The 18762-nt window shown below is 45.0% G+C and overlaps 1 protein-coding gene across 2 annotated transcripts in view; it reads left to right on the top strand.

Moving 5' to 3' along the window:
• The window catches only part of plcb1l (phospholipase C beta 1-like), a 95758-nt gene that overhangs the window by 49195 nt on the left and 27801 nt on the right, over window positions 1-18762 (top strand). For both annotated transcript variants that reach the window (XR_014598516.1, XM_084030380.1), the window contains exons 4-14: window positions 454-594; window positions 2048-2127; window positions 4343-4396; window positions 5818-5893; window positions 7174-7274; window positions 7843-8009; window positions 11672-11818; window positions 12706-12863; window positions 14817-14899; window positions 15098-15182; window positions 18540-18714. Coding sequence is in view for 1 of the 2 variants with exons in the window: in XM_084030380.1 (XP_083886506.1) it covers window positions 454-594; window positions 2048-2127; window positions 4343-4396; window positions 5818-5893; window positions 7174-7274; window positions 7843-8009; window positions 11672-11818; window positions 12706-12863; window positions 14817-14899; window positions 15098-15182; window positions 18540-18714 (1267 nt within the window). In the remaining variant the exon portion in view is untranslated. The remainder of the gene's footprint in view (window positions 1-453; window positions 595-2047; window positions 2128-4342; window positions 4397-5817; window positions 5894-7173; window positions 7275-7842; window positions 8010-11671; window positions 11819-12705; window positions 12864-14816; window positions 14900-15097; window positions 15183-18539; window positions 18715-18762) is intronic.

The following is an 18762-nucleotide window of genomic DNA, read 5'->3' on the forward strand; positions in this document are numbered from 1 at the left end:
ATGTCTCCCACCACCTTGTTTGCTGCTCTTATCGACTGTAATATTGAACCTGCGAGTCACGTTTGGCTCTTCGGGGGCAGCGGTGTCTCACCTCCTCACACCGGCCGCCTCAGACCGCTGACCTCTCATCTATCACATAAATCAGCTGCTGGACGAGGTGCTGACTGCCTTGTTGTTCTCGTTGTAAAGCAACTTTAAACCTCAACACCATGACAGAGCAGTACTGTCTATCACTTCCTGGAAACAAAGCATACCTTGTCTTTTTTTTCCATGGCTGTTTTATGTAATTTCCCTTTTTGTCATTTGTGCTGCGAGGTGGTGGGTGTGTGTGAATTCCAGCTGGCTTGACCTTATTGGGACTGATTTCAATATGAAAATTAACCTTTCCACTCGCTCAATGTGATCCCAGTGATGACACGCTTTTTGAAATCTGGTTTGTGTTACGTTGTCCAGGAAGCGAAGCTGCGTGAGCTGCTGGACGTTAGCACGCTGGCGGGGAAGATGGAGAACAGGATGCTGACGGTGGTGAGCGGCCCGGACATGGTCAACATCACCTACCTGAACTTCATGGCCTTCCAGGAGGAGACGGCTAAGGTAGAAACATTCTGCATGAGAACCCAAAAAAATGATACCAGGCTGTAACTTTACGTCTGTAGAGGCTGTAACTTTACGTCTGTAGAGGCTGTAACTTTACGCCTGTAGAGGCTGTAACTTTACGCCTATAGAGGCTGTAACTTTACGCCTGTAGAGGCTGTGACTTTACATCTGTAGAGGGTGTAACTTTACGTCTGTAGAGGCTATGACTTTACGTCTGTAGAGAGTGTAACTTTACGCCTGTAGAGACTGTAACTTTACGCCTGTAGAGGCTGTAACCTTACGCCTGTAGAGACTGTAACTTTACGTCTATAGAGGCTGTAACACTGTAGAGGCTGTAACTTTACGTCTGTAGAGGCTGTAACTTTACGTCTGTAGAGGCTGTAACTTTACGCCTGTAGAGACTGTAACTTTACGCCTGTAGAGACTGTAACTTTACGCCTGTAGAGACTGTAACTTTACGCCTGTAGAGACTGTAACTTTATGCCTGTAGAGGCTGTAACCTAACGTCTGTAGAGGCTGTAACTTTACGCCTGTAGAGACTGTAACTTTACGTCTGTAGAGACTGTAACTTTACGCCTGTAGAGACTGTAACTTTACGTCTGTAGAGACTGTAACTTTACGCCTGTAGAGACTGTAACTTTACGCCTGTAGAGACTTTAACTTTACGCCTGTAGAGACCGTAACTTTACATCTGTAGAGACTGTAACTTTACGCCTGTAGAGGCTGTAACCTTACATCTGTAGAGGCTGTAACTTTACGCCTGTAGAGGCTGTAACTTTACGTCTGTAAAGGCTGTAACTTTACGTCTGTAGAGGCTGTAACTTTACATCTGTAGAGGCTGTAACTTTACGTCTGTAGAGGCTGTAACTTTACACCTGTAGAGGCTGTAACCTTACATCTGTAGAGGCTGTAACTTTACGCCTGTAGAGGCTGTGACTTTACGTCTGTAGAGGGTGTAACTTTACGTCTGTAGAGGCTATGACTTTACGTCTGTAGAGAGTGTAACTTTACGCCTGTAGAGACTGTGATGTCGGGATTTTGGAGGTTTTACAACGGCGCATTAATGCCATTGTATGTAAAACAAATGTAAAAAAGAGAGCCGGCTTATGATAATATGATGATTCAGAGCTGTTTCAGAGCATTTCCTTTTGCCAAGTGTAATTTGATGAGGTCATCCACTGCAGGCATCATACTCGGCATATAGCCTTTGTGGGTTTTTGATGAATGCACATTTTTATTTGTCGGGTTAACTACATGGTTCGTAGCTTCAGGATTAACATTTCACATCAAAGCAAACGAGAAACGGTGTGTTTTTTGGAATTCAAACAGACTTCATCAGCATTTCCATACAAATGAATGTCTTCATTTATTACAGTAATAACACACCACCACATTTCAACCCTCAGCTGGCTGCTGCACCTGACTCTGTGTTGGTTTGTATTTACTGCAGGAATGGGCCGAAGAGCTGTTCAACCTGGCGTCCAACCTCCTGGTGCAGAACATGTCCAGAGAGGACTGCCTTGAGAAAGGGTATGTCGTCCCAACACACTCACACACATAACAGATGTGAATTTGACTTTGGAAAAGGTGTAGAAACCCTGGTATGGGCTGTACTGTACTCACACACACAAACAAGAGGCTGCTTTTCACAGCTCCCCAGGCAGCCTGAGGGGGGGGGGGGGTTATAAAGGTCATTTCACCTCACATCAATGGAGAGAAAACACAGACAGGAAGGAGGAGAAAAAGGGCTGCAAACATGTTTCAGTTCATGAACCCGACTCTGCTTCTACATGAACGTACATGTCCTTTATCTGGTGTTTAACTTGTATTCTTGTTGCATTGATGAAATAATGACGAAGGGTCGGCAGGTCGGGGGGCAGGTCGGGGGTCAGCTGACCTGGAATCAAGGTCGTGTCAGGATGAGAGGAGTCGGCATCTCGTTGGCGATCACATAAATCCTCGTCAATGAGAGACACTTATCATCAATAACTCCTCTGATCCTGTGCAATAACGCCGTCTGTTGGCCAACGGCTCCACGCTCGTATTGATCCGATCAGAACACACACACACACACACACACACACACTGATTCACTAGAGTGAAACCTGAATATGAATTGTATTGAGAGAATATAGCAGGTTCAGCTTGGTGACAACTCCCACCTGTCCTGATGTTTATCAGCAAACAGAAGCCATTAACTCAGACCCCCGAGGAGGCTAACTGACTTATGAGACAATAAAAGTGGCCATCGACCGCATCGTACACACACATGAGTTAAATAGAAGTGAATGGAGCCGCCGTTGTGTCTTCCAAAAAGGCGATTCGTTGATTTTCTTCTGACTTTGAGGATCATCAGCCCTCGTCCTGTTCTATATGAAAAGAGATCGTGGATCAAATTGAATCTTCCGCATGTGTATTCTTTCTCATCGCTGGCGCTCAGAGCCTCGTCGTCCCCGGCAACGGCGAATAAAACAGTGGCTGAGGGCTCCAAGATGTTCTGTTCCGATCGATGCAGCGGGGTCTGGATTATGTTGCCTTGTTCCTTATCAATGGTTGGAGTTAGAGCTGCTTGTTCAACAATGGGGATGACACGTAAACTATGCTATAAAACGTTACCAGGAGTTGATTTGTAGTTTTTTTGCATTTCATCCGACGACTTAAACGAGTCGAGAGAGGGGGGCAAACATTAACGAACACCGGATGTTTGCCGTTGCCATGACAACAAGTAAAATCTACCGCTAGCATCTTAGCCCAACCGCCCGATCAATAAACACCCATAAGATGACAATTTGGCCTCATGAATAAAAACCAACAATAAGCATCAACATCATCACCCTAAGGATGTTTTAATTAGAAACATCCATACATTCATGGGAAGGTTGATAGCATCGTAAATATATGACTTTAGAAAAATGCAAATGCGTTTTTTTTCTCTGAATATTACCCCCTCTCGGCTCTGTTTTTAATCCGCTGTAATAAGTATTACTGCAGGTGAATAAAAAATGAGCTTGTTGGATCTGCGTTACCTTGAAAGGGATCGTAGAGAGGAGACCAGACGGAGAAAGAGAAAGTGCTGAGTAAAACGGAGACAGTGCCAAGAGATCTGTTTTTCCGTCTTCATGAATAATACAGACAGTTGTAATTCAGATAAGGGCACCAAACACCAAACTCTTCCCTCCTTCCTTCCTTCCTTCCTTCCTTCCTTCCTTCCTATTCAGAAATCCTCCTCATATGAGCGACTGATCAACGAGCTTTTTCCTCTTTGTATCGGGAGAAAAAAAAAACAGTTTGGCACAGTTAACCATTACAGTCACTGTGACTTTGCCGGTGGCCCCCAGCCTGCCCTGTGAAGTGGACACTGTAATGGATATTAATTATTAGCCAGCAGCCACTTTAAGCCTGTAATGATGGCTCCTGTTGCAGCTATAGGCTAATTATAGCCCAGGCTGTACTGGCCCTGTTGCTGCTGCTGTTAATGCTGCTGATGCTGATGCTGCTGCTGTTAATGTTGCTGCTGCTGTTACTGTTAATGCTGGTGCTTCTCCTAGGGAATAAGCCACGATTCCAAAAAAACACAAATGTTCACAAACTCCTCGTGTGTCTCAGCCGCCCGGCGCTGCAGAGACACGACCATGAAATGCACATTTGTGTCCACGTTTAAACTCCTGCAAGCAGAAATTAAAACTGAGTGACTCACAAAGACAAACTGCTGATTTAGTGTGTGTGTGTTCTCCGTCCAACGCAGATACACGAGGCTGAAGCTGCAGCTGAACCCTGAGGGTCGAATCCCCGTCAAGAAGTAAGACCCCCTCTTTGATCAATGCATAGCTTCCTCCGTCTTCACTCGTTTCTATCAGCTTGTGTTCATTAATTAAGACGATGTTACTCCCTTCTGTCGTCACAATAACCTCATTTTGGGGGTTTTTTTCAGCTTAAATGTAAAAAATGTGCTCCGTTATTTCTCTCTTTGAAGAGTGTGTGTGTGTGTGTGTGTGTGTGTCTGTGTGCCCTCGGAAGGCACTATTTATATCTGTCACTAATTTCAGCTCAAAATCCGCCAGTGTGTGTGTGTGTGTGTGTGTGTGTGTCACTCATGTGGGACTTTGTCATCGGCTCGTTGGGAAACATCACCAGCTCCCTCCGTCTCCATTAGCCGAGTTGAGGCGTTCCGACGGGGGCATCGGTGAACTTCTGGAGAGATAACCTCCCTCGGAGCCGCGGAGCAAACCGGCGGGTGTCAACACGGAGAGGCAGCGAGACGTTTAGGGAATTAACCTCCTCGCTGAGAGGACATGTCAGCTCGACTAATGTCAGCTTGACTCCGCTCTCCCGCCGAGCGTACAGTAGGCGCTCACGGATCCACACAGGAAATACCTCTGCATGTAATTAAGACAGGACGCAGCCTATGGGAGCGGACCTGTGACCACGCTGAGGTTCACTGCAGTAAATCTAAATGTATGTTCCGTACACACTGGAACAACAGTAGAACAACCACACAGACGTCTCTCTCTGCCTGCAAAGTGATGGATGAGGAGGTTGAAAAAGAATCTGCTCATGAAAAACATAAGAAGATGCATGTTTTCTACACGACGGCGGTCTTATCTTCACGTTTAATGTCACCAGACAAAGACTGACTGGTGAGATCTGTGGAGTAATAAGATATATGTAAATAAGGATAATAATAATAATGATGATGATAATAAGAAGACAACAATGTAACATCATGTGCTCTTCTGTGCAAACATGCGGGACGATATCGTCTTTTATAAAGCGTTACAAACGATCTGGTTTTATGGACGTGTGGCGTCGCCATCTGGGGTCGAGAAACGGCGTGTTCACATCAGAGCGTTCTGTATTTATGGAAGGAAAAGTAACTCACTGTACTTTTTAACATTCACCTCTGTAAATATGAATAGAAACAGAAATATAACTCACCAGAAAATGCACAGAAAGTTGACTCAGCAGCAACAAAACCTTCATGAATAAAGCATTTAATGCAGGGCTGTTATATATTAGAGTGAATTAAGTTAGTTTTTTATTCAGATTTTTTCCTTAATCAGCATTTATTTTGTCTTTGTCTGTGGTCGTATAGATTGTTATTCTGTTGTTTGCTGCTGCAACCGAACTTTCTTCATTCATCCATTCAAAGCTGGGATGATTGGTTGCTCTGACGTGGAGGATGGGACTGAAAGCTCTTCATGTGTTTTTGTGTCTCTGCAGTATCTTCCGGATGTTCTCGGCAGACAGGAAGCGGGTGGAGACGGCCCTGGAAAACTGTAACCTCCCTTCTGGCAGAGTGAGACACCAACACATACCGATTCTCTCTGAACATCCATCCATCCTTCGGCTCGTCCTCTCGCCATTCAGCTCCTTTATTCTCCTGAATCGGCGGCTGATTGCTGCTTTGGACGTCGGCGTGACTTCCCACTCACCACCGATTTAGCTTCGGTTGTAATAAAGGAATAAATAGGCCCGGTGGGAGAACCTGTCCGTGAGCCCAATCATGTGACGAGGTCTAAACAGAAACACAATACAGCAAATCAACCTCCAGCACTGTTCCAGTATTCCAGCAAACAAACACATTTCATGTTTGTTTGTTGGGAAAACGCTGTTTAATACGGTTCTGAACACGGAAACATACGCACGTCCTCGTAGGCCAAACACACCACTGTATCTGCACTGGAATGAACACACACACACACACACACACACACACACACGGAACAAGCTATACATACACTAATTAGCACAGGGAGGAGGGGGGAGGGTAAGAACGTGTTGCTGTATGAAGGTCTGGTGGGATTTACTGTTGTTCCAACGCGCAAGTTAATTACAGCTAAACGGCAGTGGTGTTAATCCCTCAAACACACACACACACACACAAGGTCGCACCAAGGTCTTCAGAATGACTCACCGGGTCGAGGCCATGCTTGACCTGCATCCCTCCTCATCTTCTTTCCTTCCTGTTTTTTTTCCCCCCGTTCCGCTCTGTTTCCAGCCGGCACAACAGCATCGCCTGCTGCCGAGCGACCGCCGCCGAGCCATCAGAGTGGCTCCGATGGCGCCATTCTTTAAAGCTATGAGGGACTATTAAAGCTGTGGTCTACATTCTGAACATCAGTCGAGCCTCTGAGATTTGAAAAAAGCATCCCGTCCCCCCCAACCAAGCCCCTCCCCTCAGTGTTCCACGATTGGACGAGGCGGGATGGGATTGGATGGAGGGTACGAGCCAATGGGAGCCTTCCGGAGCAATGGCTCCCATTGGTCAATTTCTATGCAGGCCTACGGCTGATAGACTGAATGGATTTTTTTTAATTCCAAATCGTAGACCATAGCTTTAAGTGGAGGTTCTTTTTATTTGAAGTTCAGATGTGTAATGGCTTCCAGAGGGGAGACTACAGATGATGAAACTTTTTTGCGGCCCACACACATTAAAAAGAGGATCGCAGCCGTAATAGTGGCTAAATTGGGAGAGTATTCCACGTCTTCTGCTGCTTGCTGCCCTGTGATTTCTACGTACAAGTACGTATATGAGCCTCTTTACTTATGTAACCACGTTGCTGTCGTCTGCCGCAGAGCGACTCCATCCCCCAGGAGGATTTCACCCCGGAGGTCTACAACATGTTCCTGAGCAACATCTGCCCCCGTTCAGAGCTGGACCACATCTTCTCTGACGTGTAAGAACCCAACCTTCAGTTTACGTGTCCACATATAAGATGTACACATCAAAAATCAAATATATGAAAAGGGGTTTTAAATTCAATGTGAGATTCCTGTAATCGTTTTCTTTCCCACACAGCCATCTGTTGCTCGTTCCAGACAGTGTGGCCTTACGTCTCTAACACACCCATTACAGTCGTCACAAGCAGTTAGTTATGACAGAAAAGTGCATATCAATTGCCCCGGTTGTGGCCCCCTCGTTCTGAGCTGCCCCCCCAGTGGGACCCCATCAGCTCAGGCTGGCATGACCGGGAACGCTCCATGTCATAAATCTAGATTTTAATCACAGTTAAGTAAAATGGCAAGAGAGCCAAGAGGATATGGAGGAGATAATTTAGTGGAACAGGCTTAGATATGAAAGGCGTTTTAATCAAATCTCATAATTTACTCAACACAAAATGTAATCCTCGGCTCCTTTGCACTTCTGTCGCTCTCCTTCCAGACCTCTCTTCGCCGTTTTAATTACCGCTCCTCCCCTCGAATCATTTGAATTTGTCTAGCTTCATCTCTCTCTCTCTCCTTCAGGGGGGCGAATTGTCGTCCGTACCTCAGTGTGGAGCAGATGACGGAGTTTATTAACAGCAAACAGCGAGACCCCCGTCTCAACGAGATCCTCTATCCTCCCCTCAAACCGGAGCAGGTCCAGGTGCTGGTGGACAAATATGAACCCAACGCCTCGCTGGCACAGAAAGGTCAGCCGCTCACATGACGTACTCGTTACGTACACAGAAACACCCGGAAGGAACGCGTTTATGCACATAAAAGTCATTTATCGGGATTTCTACAGGTGTGTGCAAATAAATACACACTACCTCCTCCAAGCCCTCCACATAGACACTTGGCAGGGGTGTTGCCATAGCGATATGGCTGCCTGGTGTCCCAACAATCAGAAAGTGAGGGGTGCCAGGGACGGAATGTTGAACGTCTGGAAATAGCACACACATACACACACACACACACACACACACATACGCGCCAGCCAAATGTTTCACCAACTCCAAACACTGTGAAGCTTAACAGAGGATATTCTCTGCCATTTTATTTACAAGAATAGGATTAAATGAGTAGAATCCATTAAGTGGAAAGAGTGTGTGTGTGTGTGTGTGTGAGAGAGAGAGAGAGAGAGAGAGAGAGAGAGAGAGAGAGAGAGAGAGAGAGGGAAGGTAGCTGGAGTGTGTGTTGAGCAAAAACAACTGGCAAACAACGTTGCACTGCAGCTGGATTCTCTCAACGTCACAAGATCATGCGTCGACCAGTCGGCAGCCTGTGATTGGCTCCTGGCATTATGGGCGGGGCTTAGGTGTGTGTGACGACACAAGGCGTTGTAACACGGTAACGCTGTCCCGGCTTTGCGTAACCAGAGAGAGCACGGCTCGTATTATCGATGACTATTTGAAAGACAGCAGATTAAAGGCACTTCTGCATTGGCTTCACTTCTCAGACCTTGAAGTTTCCACCTGTGCAGATCTGTGCAAGTTTAATACAAACTGAAATATCTGGAGAACAAAGAAATAGTCTGGAGGCTATTATTAAATAGAGTTTCTAGGTTCAAATTAAAAAATGCTAATCGTTCATCAGACAACCTGTTCAGCGTATCGGGCCGATCACATTCGCACGTTTTATTACGACACTGTAGCTCAAATGACCTGAACTGACGCGAGCGCTTTAATAACCTCTCCCCCTGAAGAACTCATTTATTATTTGATCTTTTTTCAAATAAACTAGATTAAATGTGACATTGTGTTGGACTCTGATCACATGACCACGCCGGGATGTTGTGTGTTCGGCCCCGACCCCTCTGGAAGCGTGCCCTCCTCTGTGACAGATTTCACCACGTGAAGTATTTATCTCGCCGGAGGAAGTGATGCCATCTGCTCTGCGGAGGGGTCCAGAGCCCGGCACGCTACCTTCACACCCACTTATTCCTCTCAAGGACGCTCACACATGCATGCAGGCATGAGAAGCACGTGTTTGTGGACTGCAGAGGTAATAAGGTGCCTTTTACCTCCGGTCTACCTTACTTTGCTTTCTTCATCGTCTGTTTGCAGCTTTGATTTTCTGAATATTAAACCTTGCATTCATCTCTTTAACGCTCCATCGTTGTCTCTGACTGCTTCGGTCTGTGCTCGCTCTCAGCGTTCCTACATTTGTTGAATGCAGATGAATACAAGTCTCTTAAATCAGTGGATGGTGTCATCAGCGTATATATTCATCTTTAGTGGTTGCAGAAGGCTGATTGGCTCTTTGTCGGATGTTTATCGGTTTATGTCCACTGTTGTAAGACAGGTTATTATTAAAGGTGCCGTTCAGAGCAGCAATACAGCGGAAAATAACGTTTGCCTTTCGCTTTTAGTGCACGTTTGTGCAAAATGAGCATTCCCCACAGAGACAGATCGTCACATTAGAATAGTAATAGAATAGTAATTTTTTTGCTGTTGTTTGCACTGTTAGCTGCAAGCTGCCGGCTCAGCTGTCCCCGTGTTTAGCGCCGTCGAGAGGCAAGAAATGCTCCCAACGCCGTCTACAGCACCTTTAAATTCAGAATCATATATTTACACAGAGGGCTGCACGGTGGTGTAGTGGGTAGCACTGTCGCCTCACAGCGGGAGGGTCCCGGGTTCGGGTTCCTTCTGTGTGGAGTTTGCATGTTCTCCCCGTGTAAGCGTGGGTTCTCTCCGGGTTCTCCGGCTTCCTCCCACAGTCCAAAGACATGCAGGATGGGGATAGGTTCATTGGTGACTCTAAATGTCCCGTAGGTGTGAATGTGAGCGTGAATGGTTGTTTGTCTCTACATGTCGGCCCTCTGATAGACTGGTCACCTGTCCAGGGTGTACCCTGCCTTCGCCCTGGACAGCTGGGATCGGCTCCAGCCCCCCCGCGACCCTGAATACAGGATAAGCGGTAGACGATTGATGGATATTTACACAGTTTATACTCAACAGATATCACCTTTAATATTTGAGATCACACGGTTGGAGGTAAATCTGTAGGTTCTCTCTCAGGCCCGACTCTAATCCATGTTAACACCGTTTCCCCCCGTTGGACCGGCGAATGTCTTGGGAACCGTATGAAGCTCCGTGTGGGTTAAGGTTAAGCCTCCGCCTGGCGAGGGGAGTTCTCCTCGCCGTCAGCAGGACGCTGAGTGCCACTGAGCTCACATGTCACAGACGGCAGCCAGAGTTAATTAGTCCAGCGACTCTGCAGAGGGCGGCGCCGCATTAATTAGCATAAAGTGGCCGGAGGGACCTGCTGCACCCGCCGAGCTCGCATCACTTAGCATATTTAGCCTACCGTCGAGTGTGTGTGTGTGTGTGTGTGTGTGTGTGTGTGTGTGTGTGTGTGTGTGGGCGGAGGAAGTGTTTTCACGTCCTTGCTCGCTGTATGTTCTACCAAATGTATAATCCATGCAGGTGTGTCATGTGACGTGTGTGAACATTTTAATCTCGTGTCTGTCTGGATGGAGCTTCTCTTCTGCTGCTTATTATTTATTTATTCGGCTTTATTAACGTTCTGGAGCACGTTCAGAGACGACGTGAGCTCAGCGATGACAGCAAGGAGGCAAAGCTTTACAGCCATGACCTTGACTCCATCACATCTGTGTGAGTTATCGTGAAGGATGGAGGTTTGTGTCGTCAGATACCTGAGAAAACAGGCATTTATCCACTTTCATATTTGTAATAAAGTCTAATAACTGAGAATACGCCCGCCAGCAAAATGGAAGAAGCTGAGAGGCGAGCTTTAAGGATTAAACCACGACGGCTGTCAGCAAACAGTGAATTAGGGTTCCGGCTAAATTAGACCACTAATGTAATCTCAGTGTTAATTAGTGATTATGAAAATTATTGTAATATAACCTTTAAACAGAAACAGTCTGTTCCCTGCTGTGGAGTGTGTTTCTAGACTCTTTATATCTATCTATCTATATATCTTTGTAAAATCACACATGTACCATGTATGTGAGGAATAAGGCGATATATTTCTAGGTGATAATCCGATGAAAAGATGAAATCCAGCAGCGTGTTAGCGTGTCGGTCGATACTTTACGACTCCCCCTCTGGTCCATTGATTCCTGCCGCAGACGTAAATCTTTATATCATACATAAAACATCTCCTTTCATTCTTAAAAAAGGCGAAATAATTAAAAAGCAAACATTACTCCAACAAGAGTGTATTTGGGATTAAATATGAACTACATCGCCTTGTAATCTGATTAATTCATTGTTGGTTTTGTTCTTTTCTTTGGATTTATTCATAACAAACACAAAGAGTATCATTAGATGCTATAAAACCAGATGATACATTTCCATATAAATGCATGTTTTGGGGTAACATTGTGCGTCATGTGTTGCTGCAGGTCAGATCTCGGTGGAGGGCTTCGCCCGCTATCTGGACGGGGAGGAGAACAGCATCATGCCCCCGGAGAAGCTGGACCAGAGTGAAGACATGACCCTCCCCCTCTCCCACTACTTCATCAACTCCTCACACAACACATACCTCACAGGTACGCGTTCATCCGTCCTCCACGCGGCCGCTCGCCTGCATCGCTCATCCTCCGACACGCCGAGCGGCTCATTTAGGAATATAATAACCCCACGTCACACTCCGCAGGTCGCTCAATCAAACGTCCCGGTGCACATCAGGCCTCCTTCATTGTGTGTCGCCTCTCTGGAGGTTATCCAATCAAGTCTACGCAATGATACCCAAGGCATTGATATTCATGAGTTTAAATATGTTTCTTTTTAGGCTGGTAGTCACAGTAACTGGCTCGGTGCACGAGGCCATTTTCTCTTCAATGGATGCTTAGAATTCATCTATTCAAATCTATTCTGGAGGGGAAACTGGAGAGCATTGAATCCTTAAAGTGGATCAAATTTCTCTGGCAATGTTAAAAAAAAAAGGGATTTCCTTAATGGGGCCTGTGAAATGAACAAATGAGGAAAAGAGGGTTCTCGGTTCACATTGTGATATTATTGTTATACGTTTTGAGATAATGAGAGAAACTGGGAAACTGAAGCGGTGTTTTATGCATTTGGACGATGCATAAAACACCGCTTGGATGAAAAACGTCGATGAATAGAAGAAGAGGAAGAAAGAGAGAGGGAATCATTGACGGTGAAACCGGAGTGAGAACACAGATCTCACTCTGATAAAAGTCCCGCCGCGTCGCAGGAAAGCATGCTGCTAATGCGAGCAGCTAATTGCTTCGCTAATGGTGACAGGCTGATGAGATTGTTGCCTGCTTCAGATAACGCCTGCTTGTGCTAGCAGCTGATGAGGCTAATGAGCCCCCTTGGAAAGAGTGGACGTCGGCGCCCTGATTTCTGTTTTAGAGGATGGATACGTAACAGTCACCTGACGTGGTGTTTTTCCCCCCCCGTCGGCGTGCAGCCGGCCAGCTGGCCGGGAACTCCTCCGTGGAGATGTACAAGCAGGTTCTGCTGTCGGGCTGCCGCTGCATCGAACTGGACTGCTGGAAGGGTCGCACCACGGAGGAGGAGCCCGTCATCACTCACGGCTTCACCATGACAACGGAAATCTCGTTCAAGGTAACACAAGGAGATGATGTCATCCACACACAGATGATTCCATTCTCTGCATAACACACACTGATGTGCAGTGTACTTTAAAAAAGTCATTACAGTTACAAATTACTTCTCCTAAAAAGTAACTGAGTTGGCACATTGTAAAAGTAATTAGTTACTCAGCAAAGTAACTAATGTTACTTTTTATGTTCTATAACATCTTAAATGTCAAAGATAAAAACACTATAGTATTTTAGAACATTTGGTATTTATTTGAACTCAATAGAGCCTGCCATATGATATGCATAGGAATAAAAATAAATAAAAAATAAATATTGAGTGCAAATTGACACAAAGACACACAAATGTAAACTCTGTAACTGTTTATTAGGCCTTCTGCACAATAAACAGAACACTATCCTACCTATCTTACATATTCCGTAAAGTAACAATATTAAATATTGAAAATATTTTAGTTATTTTCGGGTGAAAATGGGTTTCCGAGTTTCATCTTCGTTAGATTTAATAAACATGGTTTTGCTGCCCGAGGGTTTCCGTCTCCGAGGCTCCGGGCCAGGCAGCCTCCCCGAGAGGTAGAGGGGCCGCCAGGTGTAATTCTTTGTATAATTCATAGTCGGCTACACAGCAAATTCATCAAATCACACATAACTCTTCACATCAACAGCAGAGCTGAGTCACCGTGGCTGCTTCTTCTTCTTTTCCTGTGCCAAAAATTTAAAAAACTGTTCCACGCATCAAGGTTTTCTCTCACAGGCAGAGTGCCTAAACTTCTTTTCTTCGGAGGGCCGAAACCAGAACTTAATATATAATATAATTACTAATAATAAGGGGGTTCTACATATTTTAATAGTATAAAAAGGAAATAAATCAGCATAAACAGCTGATATCTTTTCCTGGAACTCCTGAAAGTGACAGATTCCCTCGTTGAACACCTTTAATATGAAGCGGCGGTTAGCAGGAAATGTTCTGTTTGCATTAACTTCACACACTCTGACGTAAAGACGACAGACAGTAAACAGTCTGGATGAAACACACGTTGTTTCCTTGCTGAATGTAAAAACACAGATCGCCTCTGATGGAATAAACGCTTGACGTCATGAGAATTTGAAGGATTGTAATGTGAACATATATGTAAACGGACAGAGAAGCAGACGGAAACAGACATGGGAAGATTAAAGCTGGATCAGAAGTGAGATGAACAAAAAAAAAAGAAGTGGGTCATGCATTCAGCAGATGGCGAATGGAAGAGGACAGTGAGTCACAGCTCGGCCCTTTACCGAAGCACCGATGATGAGGAGTCAAAGACGATGCATTTATAGCAGGGGGAGGGTGTGAAACTCAGAGTAGGTGTGAGGAGGAGGAGGGATTGATTGATGGATGAATTGATTTCTAACTCGGGTAACAGATGAAGTACAACAAGCTTAATGGGAACCCTGAGAGGAGATGCAGACGCTCGCAGACAAAGACTTATATTTGGAGAAGCATGGAAATGAAGGCGTTGTTAACGGTGCCGTAATTGACAATCAGTGGCTTTGAAGTCCCGTATTAGATGTTCTCCTCCCATTTCCTCGTAAATATATCCCTGCTGGAATGTGTCGGACACGAATGACTGCGTTGCAGAGCAATTTGTGATATATTTGACTCTACTTTCTTGTCACGTAATCAACCAGGAAGGATGTGATTCCTCCAGCGTCGACACGCCACGCTGCCAGATAACATGTTGGAGTAAAAGGCAGACGTGTAATATATTTTTCTGTGCTTCTATCTTATCTTCCTGTAGAAGTTTGAGCGTCTTCTCTCGGAAATATGGGAAACCATATCACTGTAAATGGATGGGATTCTGGCTGGCGTGCGATCTCAGGAGTGTTTCCTCATTTTCCCTGCGTTAGTGTGTGTATTCCACATCATTTCCACCTATATCGTCAATATGTTCTCTTCCTCCGTCTGCCTTTCTAGGAGGTGATCGAGGCGATAGCGGAGTGTGCCTTCAAGACCTCGCCCTTCCCCATCATCCTGTCCTTTGAGAACCACGTGGACTCGTAAGTCCAAGCCAAGCCTTATTGATCAGCCCTGTTTGAACGTCGATCGCTGTGTAAACATCCACGGCACCTTCAGGGAGCTTCAAGCTGCCCTGGGAGTCCCATACGTTTACAGTGTGTATTGATAGTGTGTGTGTGTGTGTGTGTGTGTGTGTGTGTGTGTGTGTGTGTGTGTTTGGTTGTTGCGTGACTCCACAGACCGAAGCAGCAGGCGAAGATGGCAGAGTACTGCCGCTCGATATTCGGAGACGCATTACTGACAGATCCTCTGGAGAAATATCTTGTGAGTACACGAGATACTCACACATGCACTCACACATGCACTCACACATGCACTCACACATGCACTCACACATGCACTCACACATGCACTCACACATGCACTCACACATGCAACACGGCCGGCAGCGAGGGATTTACCAGATATATCACACACAGATGAACGCTGCCAAACATCCAGGACGGCATGAAAAGCCACGATGCTCCTTCATGTGTTCACTCTCCTCCTCTTCCTCTGGAGGATGTCCTTCCTCTCCATCCGTCTCTCACACAGCGGCGTATTGTTTCCTCCTCACCGCTGGCCTTCTACACTTTACTCTCTCAAGCCAACTTCCAGTGATTTTGGCTCCTCCCCCTTCCTACGTCACCTCTATGTTATCACTGGAGAGTAAGATTAAATGGAAGTGTTTTAGGCCAGCTTTTTTTTCTTCTTCTTCTTCTTCTTCGCAGCCCCCCCTTTTATCTGTCTCTCCTCTGTTGCCATGGCTACCAGTCAAAAGCTTTTGCTTTGTCTCTTTGTGGCCAAACTCTTTTTTTCTTTCTTCCCAAGTGTGTGTCTTTGTGTGTGATGACGCAGCCGCTTACGTGAGGCAAAATGTTAGACACTTGTCTCGCAAAACTCAAACCCAGCCACACACATATATATATATATATATATATATATATATATATATATACACACCTTAACATGCCTCCTTGCTCAGGATCCACCAGGGGACGTCTTGTCCCCGTCGATGGTTACGTAGAGCAGTGTGATCTCCCAGCAGCCTTCTGACTGGATTTGACATTGAAGAACTATCGGGGGGGTTAAGAACATGTTACTGTATGAAGGTCTGGTGGGATTTACTGTTGGGGGGGTTAGAAGGAAGGCAGATATGAGGGGACAAACACCAAAGGAGAAGTTGGGAAGAGAAAGCGCCGCTGAGGAATCAGATTTCCACCACTGAGCATGTAATAACTGGGGAAGGGTGAGTGCAATGACAACCAGTCCCCCTCCAGCCGCCGTATACAGCGTGTCGAATGGGATCCGGGCTCCCCGAGTCCATAGGGGCAGATAGGGTAATATAGCCGGATTGGTTTCAGCTGAGCCTGAGGTGAGAATAAAGAGGATTACAGCCTTTTTTTCTCAGAAACTCAAGCTCCCCCCCTTCTGTATCTGCTCTCCACTACGCCGCCATCCATGCTGAGAGACTCTGACGGGCTTTGCTTGTGTTGTTTTTTTTTTTCAATTAGGAAAAAGAGAACAGTCTGCTCAGCTGAAATGACTTCAAAATTGGATTGGCCATGAACCTGTTTTCCTGTTTGTTACGCTGAATTCATTGTGCTGATGAAGGCCGCGCTGCCAAAACAGTTTCATTACAACCCATGAATCAAAAATATTAAATGTGTTTGAGACACCGAGCAGTTTGTTGAGTTTTGTCGAGGATTAGGGTTTTAAGCCGCGGACAAACTGGACGGGAATTGGCAGGACGAGATGTGCTCGCTGGCAGGAAGTAGGCGTGGCCAGCGTCCCTCCTGATCTTCCAATTGTATTAACACAGTTTGTACAAATGAGAAGACGTGAGAGGTCGTAGGTCGTTAAATTCAATAGATCATGATAGCATCATAAATCAACAAATCATCTATATGCAATAACCACGTGGTAAAGCCACGTCAACGGCCATCACCCTAAGGACCTTAACGAGGTGTTATATTAATTGGAAAAATAATTGCGTACATTCATTGGGATGTTAGTAAGCATAGATTAGCCGGTTGTTAGCATGGTTAATGTTTGACTTTAATAAACTTGGTAATTTGGTAATTTGTCACTTTATAATCTCATAAATTTGCGAGTTTTTTTTCTCTGAATATTGTCCCCCTCTCTCAGCTCCTTCTTTTTTTTGTTCCTACAGTGGCCCTAATACGCCATCATACTACCAATATATACATATATACATATATAAAATAATATATATATATATATATATATATATATATATATATATATATATATATATAAACATATAAATAAATTAAAAAGTGGGCAAATCCCTCCTTTTCAATTTTTTGAGTTTTATGATGGAAAGTCTCAATCGGGTTATTATTGGCAAAATCCACTTCAAAAGTAAAAGTACAGATTCAGCAGAAAATGACTCCTGTCATATTACTGTGTTATATTATTGTACATTTTATTTTTGAATCATAAGACATTTACTGTCATAGTTGGAGCCACTTTATTTTGATTTATAACGATTTGATATGACATATTTAATGTGTAATTGTCAATACACAAGTAATAATAACTAGTAAGTAAAGCTGTATGTATGAATGTACTGGAGTAGAAGTATGACATTAAAATAGAAATACTCAAGTTCAAGTACCAACACATTGTACTTGAGTACAACTGGCCAGATGTCAGAGATGGAAGGTGATGAGAACTAGAGCAAATATTCCTAGAATGAAGAGTTTTTTTAAAGCGTTACAGCATCTGTTGCTCTGTTTTCTGTCTTTGAACAACTGAGCAAAAAAAAAATTCAACAGTTTGTGGATTTAGGGAAGTTTATTTGAACCCTCCAGGTAAACAATCAAACAGCTTTAGTGCTGCGTTGAACTGTGTTCATTTAAAATGTGTGAGTGAACCGAAGCAAAACGAGTTGTCAATCATCATTTTATCACTTCTCAATAAACAACAACAACAGCAGCAGCAGGAAGGTGATGATGGAGGCGTGCGGCTTATTGGCTTAAAACTCTTAAATTGACTAAAAGTAAGAAACATTTTTAAAGTTCAGTTTCACAGCTGAGAAGTTGATGTGTGTGTGTGTGTGTGTGTGTGTGTGTGTGTGTGTGTGTGTGTGTGTGTGTGTGTGTGTGTGTGTGTGTATTCATCACCACCGCCGGCTTCCTCCATGATGCATTATTAATATCCCTAAACACGCTGATCCAAAAACAGTGTTCCCCATAAATAACTCACAAATCTTCCTACTCCCAGCCGCTCCCTTGAGGCATCAAACGTTTGGGTTTTTAACGCTTTCCCCCCGTCACGCTTCACTGTTAAAAGTGTCAAACTTTGGAGTCGTCACATCAATGGAGCCGATCCTCACTAACAAGTGTCCGTATTGAATTTTGATTACGGTTTCTGAATGACTCATCTCGTTAGTATTCTCACCCTGTAATTAGCTAATTAGTCTCTAATGTCAAACAGCGATCTGGGAACACTTTGGGATCCGATAACATTTGTTTTTAGGATTTTTTTTGTTTTTTTCCAGAACAAAACACTTCCACATCCTTCCATCCGGATCACAGACACATCAAGTTTTTACTGTATTCTCTGTTGACTTTCCTTCATATGGATGACCTTATGACCTTTTCCCTTTCCGTCCAGCTGGAGTCCGGCGTGCCCCTCCCGAGCCCGATGGAGCTGATGGGGAAGATCCTGGTGAAGAACAAGAAGAAGCACCACAAGGCGGGCGGCAGCGCCAAGAAGAAGCTGTCCGAGCAGGTTTCCAACACCTACAGCGACTCGTCCAGCGTGTGCGAGCCCTCCTCCCCGAGCGCAGGTACGGCCCACCAACCGGAGTCGCCGGAGCGAACACGGCGCTCCCGTC

The sequence above is a fragment of the Eutrigla gurnardus genome, assembly GCF_963514095.1.
Source record: "Eutrigla gurnardus genome assembly, chromosome: 16".
Classification (NCBI taxonomy): Eukaryota; Metazoa; Chordata; class Actinopteri; order Perciformes; family Triglidae; genus Eutrigla; species Eutrigla gurnardus.